At 45.7% G+C, this 1,737-nt stretch overlaps 1 protein-coding gene across 1 annotated transcript in view; it reads right to left on the bottom strand.

Annotated features, from left to right (window-relative positions):
- Positions 1-328: 328 nt before the first annotated feature.
- The window catches only part of Pmar_PMAR002749 (hypothetical protein), a gene marked incomplete at both ends in the record, with an annotated part of 1,617 nt that continues 208 nt past the window's right edge, over positions 329-1,737 (bottom strand). Inside the window, 4 exons of the mRNA XM_002783627.1 lie at positions 329-484; positions 535-637; positions 1,237-1,367; positions 1,418-1,474. Of these exons, the coding sequence (XP_002783673.1) occupies positions 329-484; positions 535-637; positions 1,237-1,367; positions 1,418-1,474 (447 nt within the window). The remainder of the gene's footprint in view (positions 485-534; positions 638-1,236; positions 1,368-1,417; positions 1,475-1,737) is intronic.

The raw sequence follows: 1,737 nt of genomic DNA, 5'->3' as shown, positions 1-1,737 counted from the left end.
CGCGCGCCGCCCAAATCTTCATGTAGTGTATGAAAACTGACAAAAACTTTCCACACGTTCCTCATTTTCATCGACACACATGACCAACCGTATGCATATTATTCCACAGTGCTCCCCAGAACCTGTCGAAACTCCCTACCATCACGCGCTGCCTTCAATCCTCTAGCAGCTACTTCCCTATCCCCTCCATACCGACACAGTGTTGCCAGAATCTCCGAGGACGACGACAACGACGAATCTTCCGAGTGCGCTACCAGCCCAGAAAGCTCATTGACAGCATCATCTGGCATCAGAATAAAACAGTGTAGGCTACTGAGACCAACATTTTTCACTCACCATTCAGTTCCATAAGAAACAATACACGACCAATACTGTTCAAATTCCCTCTCCTTAACAGCCACTTAGATATCAAGGAATTCCTCATCAGTTCACACACTGGAGTATACTCTTTGAAGGCCGTCACTAGAAGCTCCACGAGCTGGACCTGATGAATGACTTATTCAAGGAAACTTCCCCTGTGAATTGGGGCCTCACTAATGCAGTGGTGATGATCAAGTCATTGTTAGCAGCTTTATCCTCTATCTTCTGTACTACCGAGTCAATGCAGTCCTGTAGGGAACGTTTGAGAGGCTCCCGACTGAGACAACATACTAGTGTGCTCATAAACAGTTCACTAAAAACAGCGAGGACGATTGGGCGATACAGTGAATATACCGATAGCTGAGATGCATTCAGCCAGCAGTGATACGTTTCAAGAACAAAAACAAAATCTCAGCCGAACACTGACCCCCTTGCGCTGAGTAGTTCAACCTTACAAACAGCCAACTTGCTGCCAGCTGTTGGTCTGCGCTCTGGTCTGGCAACGCCCTCCCCATTTGGAGTAGCCAATGAAGGTCGACAAAGGGAATGTACAGAGAACGAATAAGCCGCGAATCAAGCAAATTGCGATATTTTCCGAAAAAAAACTTCCTACATTGGGTGATTATTTCCCCAACGTTGTTCGAAACAACACCGTCGGATAAAATCGCCCAACACCGAGCGGATATTCACTTATACGATTCTCCAGACCAATCCACTTATACTTTTCCAATTTCCACAATGCTTCCACCACCTTCGCAGCGTGCAGTACCACATCGTCATCACTAGCATGCAGACACATGTAGCGAGAGAAAACTGGCAAGTACCTCAATACAACGGGACCAATCAAATGCTCTCACTTTCATAGAAAACACTTACGATCGTATTTCCTCAACATCCATAGTGCCATCACTAATACCCTTAGCCCAGCGGTGAAGGCCAGCACAACACCAGTCCAGGTCCCCTTGCTTAGGTCTCTCAAGGCCCCCCAATACCCTCATAGCACCAATCTGTCATCACTTCTTATTCAACCACTGCAACGATGATCTCGCCTTCCTACCTGTGATGCTCGATAGTAGTCGTCAACATAGGGGAGAAGTAAAGTGCATGTAGCCACCTAAAAGGAGACAACATAATACCCACTGAACTGAGCTGTCCGAGACAGTGTTGAAATATTCGTTCGCTAAGCCTCAGCTGAGCTCATGAATTTCCTCACTAATTATAGGAGTTTACATACGAATTCGGGTAGAAGTGTACAGAAATGAATGGGATTTGCCGAAATTTCCTCAAAATTTTCGTATCGTCACCATGACATATACGAGGACAACTACGATGTACCCAAGGAATGGTAACGAAAAAATAAACAACATTAAACCACTC

Source organism: Perkinsus marinus (assembly GCF_000006405.1).
Source record: "Perkinsus marinus ATCC 50983 genomic scaffold scf_1104296936934, whole genome shotgun sequence".
NCBI classification, from domain to species: domain Eukaryota; phylum Perkinsozoa; order Perkinsida; family Perkinsidae; genus Perkinsus; species Perkinsus marinus.
Note: the sequence above shows the minus strand (reverse complement) of the source record. Positions and strands in the feature narration are given on the sequence as shown.